Source organism: Clinocottus analis, unplaced genomic scaffold (assembly GCF_023055335.1).
Source record: "Clinocottus analis isolate CAN_PGR_092001 unplaced genomic scaffold, fCliAna1.0.p SCAF_82, whole genome shotgun sequence".
In the NCBI taxonomy this organism is placed as follows: Eukaryota; Metazoa; Chordata; class Actinopteri; order Perciformes; family Cottidae; genus Clinocottus; species Clinocottus analis.
Window position 1 is genome coordinate 42,501 of NW_027176243.1, and position 2,500 is coordinate 45,000.

Below are 2,500 nucleotides of genomic sequence, written 5' to 3' on the forward strand. Positions count from 1 at the left end.
GTATACTGTTATAATGTTATACTGTTATAATGTCATAATGTTAAACTATTATAATGTTATAGTGTTATACTGTTATACTGTTATAATGTTATACTGTCATATTGTTATACTGTTATACTGTTATAATGTCATAATGTTAAACTATTATACTGTTATACTGTTATAATGTTATACTGTCACATTGTTAAACTGTTATAATGTTATACTGTTATACTGTCATAATGTTAAACTAGTATACTGTTATAATGTTATACTGTCATAATGTTATACTGTTAGAATGTTATACTGTTAGAATGTTAGAATGTTATACTGTTATAATGTTATGCTATTATACTGTTATAGTGTCATAATGTTAAACTATTGTACTGTTATACTGTTATAATGTTATACTGTTATACTGTTATAATGTTATACAGTTATAATGTTATACTGTCATAATGTTATACTGTTATAATGTTATACTGTCATAATGTTATACTGTTAGAATGTTAGAATGTTATACTGTCATAATGTTATAATGTTATACTGTTATAATGTTATGCTATTATACTGTTATAGTGTCATAATGTTAAACTATTGTACTGTTATACTGTTATGTTATACTGTCATGATGTCATGATGTTATAATGTTATAATGTTATAATGTTATACTGTCATAATGTTATACTGTCATCATGTTATACTGTCATAATGTTATACTGTTATAATGTTATAATGTTATACTGTCATAATGTTATACTGTTATAATGTTATACTGTTATAATGTTATACTGTCATAATGTTATACTGTTATAATGTTATAATGTTATACTGTTATAATGTTATACTGTTATACTGTTATACTGTTATAATGTCATAATGTTATACTGTTATAATGTTATAATGTTATACTGTTATAATGTTATACTGTTATACTGTTATACTGTTATACTGTTATAATGTCATAATGTTATACTGTTATAATGTTATAATATCATACTGTTATACTGTTATACTGTTATACTGTTGTAATGTTATACTGTTGTACTGTTATAATGTTATACTGTTATAATGTTATACTGTTATAATGTTATACTGTCATAATGTTATACTGTTGTGTTATACTATTATATTGTTATACTGTTATAATATTATTGCTGCTGATGTACCGCTGCCTGTGTAGGGCGTCAGGCCGCGGCTGACCCGCTCCCTCCGGTGATTGTCGGAGAGTTAGCTGCTGCAGCTAGCGCTGACACTTTTGAATTTTACGTGAGCTCAAACAGTGTAGCCATACAATCTTGCATAACTCCCGTTGCTAGCACGCGCTGCTAGCACGCGCTGCTAGCACACGCTGCTAGAATTCACTGCTAGCTGCTTCATTCCATGTGAGCAGTTTGTTTCTCCCTTAGCTCCACTCAGGTGTGAGGGTGTGTTTGGTCTGGTATTGATCACACCTGCAAACCTGAGCCCAGGGGTGCGTTTGTTTTCCATTCAGGCTCCTCCCTGACTACCAACTACAGCAGCATGGAGAACATAGTTCTAAAAGTGAAACCTTTAACGTTGGGGTTAACCTGAAGGGTGGAGACAGTATCATGTGTGTGTTTGTCTCGTGTTGCGTTCAAGGCCCAGTGTGTGTCAGGTGCAGCGTGTTGGTGGAGTTGGTCACAGCCAGAAGGTGCGCTTGTTAGTGTCCCGGCTCCTCCCTCACCTTGTCTTTCTCCACAAAGTCCACGTAGGCCGTGCGCTCGATCTCCACCGGCTGGCCCTGCCGGTCGTACAGCGCCAGCACGAAGTGGAAGAAGTTGGACTTCCGGAGGTTTGGCGGAGGCTGCTTCTCGAAGTGAGCGCGCGCTAACCCCACCCCGCTGAGGACAGACAAACGGCGCGGTGAGACACGGCAGCCGACGCACCCACAGAGTTCAGTGAGGAGGAAACAAGCAGCTGATGACCTCAGACCCTCAGAGGGGCGCTTGTTTCAGACCGCCTGACCCCGCCCATCTTCAGAGGCTCAAAGGTTTCCACCTGACGGCCAATCATGGGCTGTAAATCAAACGCTCCTCAGAGGAAAGGGCTTGATAACAAAAATAACGTATTATTATTATTATTATTATTATTATTATTATTATTATTATTATTATTATATTATTATTATTATTATTACTACTGAATCACTTTGTGACACGTTGAAATATTTATAATTATAATAATAATAATCATCATCAAGTGTTCGACAAAATAAAAGAGATCAAATATCTTCACATTGGAGCAGAAATGAAAAGTGAATTAAAAGTTCAGAGAAGATATGAAATATAAACATCTATTTATATGAAGCTATAAATAGATGTTTATATGAAGATATATCTGAAGATATGAATCTAGAAGCCTTCAGCAGCCTCAGCGTGACAGCAGAGTTCTCTCTCTGCAGCGACGCTGTCGTGTTTCAACACCAGAAATATATAGAAACATATATTTATATCTTCATATAAATATATATGAACATATAATTATATGAACGTATAAA

At 34.8% G+C, this 2,500-nt stretch overlaps 1 protein-coding gene across 2 annotated transcripts in view; it reads right to left on the minus strand.

The window, feature by feature from the left end:
- Positions 1-2,500, minus strand: part of LOC137780683 (transcription factor COE3-like) — a 29,937-nt gene that overhangs the window by 25,909 nt on the left and 1,528 nt on the right. For both annotated transcript variants that reach the window (XM_068568852.1, XM_068568851.1), the window contains exon 2: positions 1,688-1,844. In XM_068568852.1, coding sequence (XP_068424953.1) covers positions 1,688-1,844 — 157 coding nt within the window. The remainder of the gene's footprint in view (positions 1-1,687; positions 1,845-2,500) is intronic.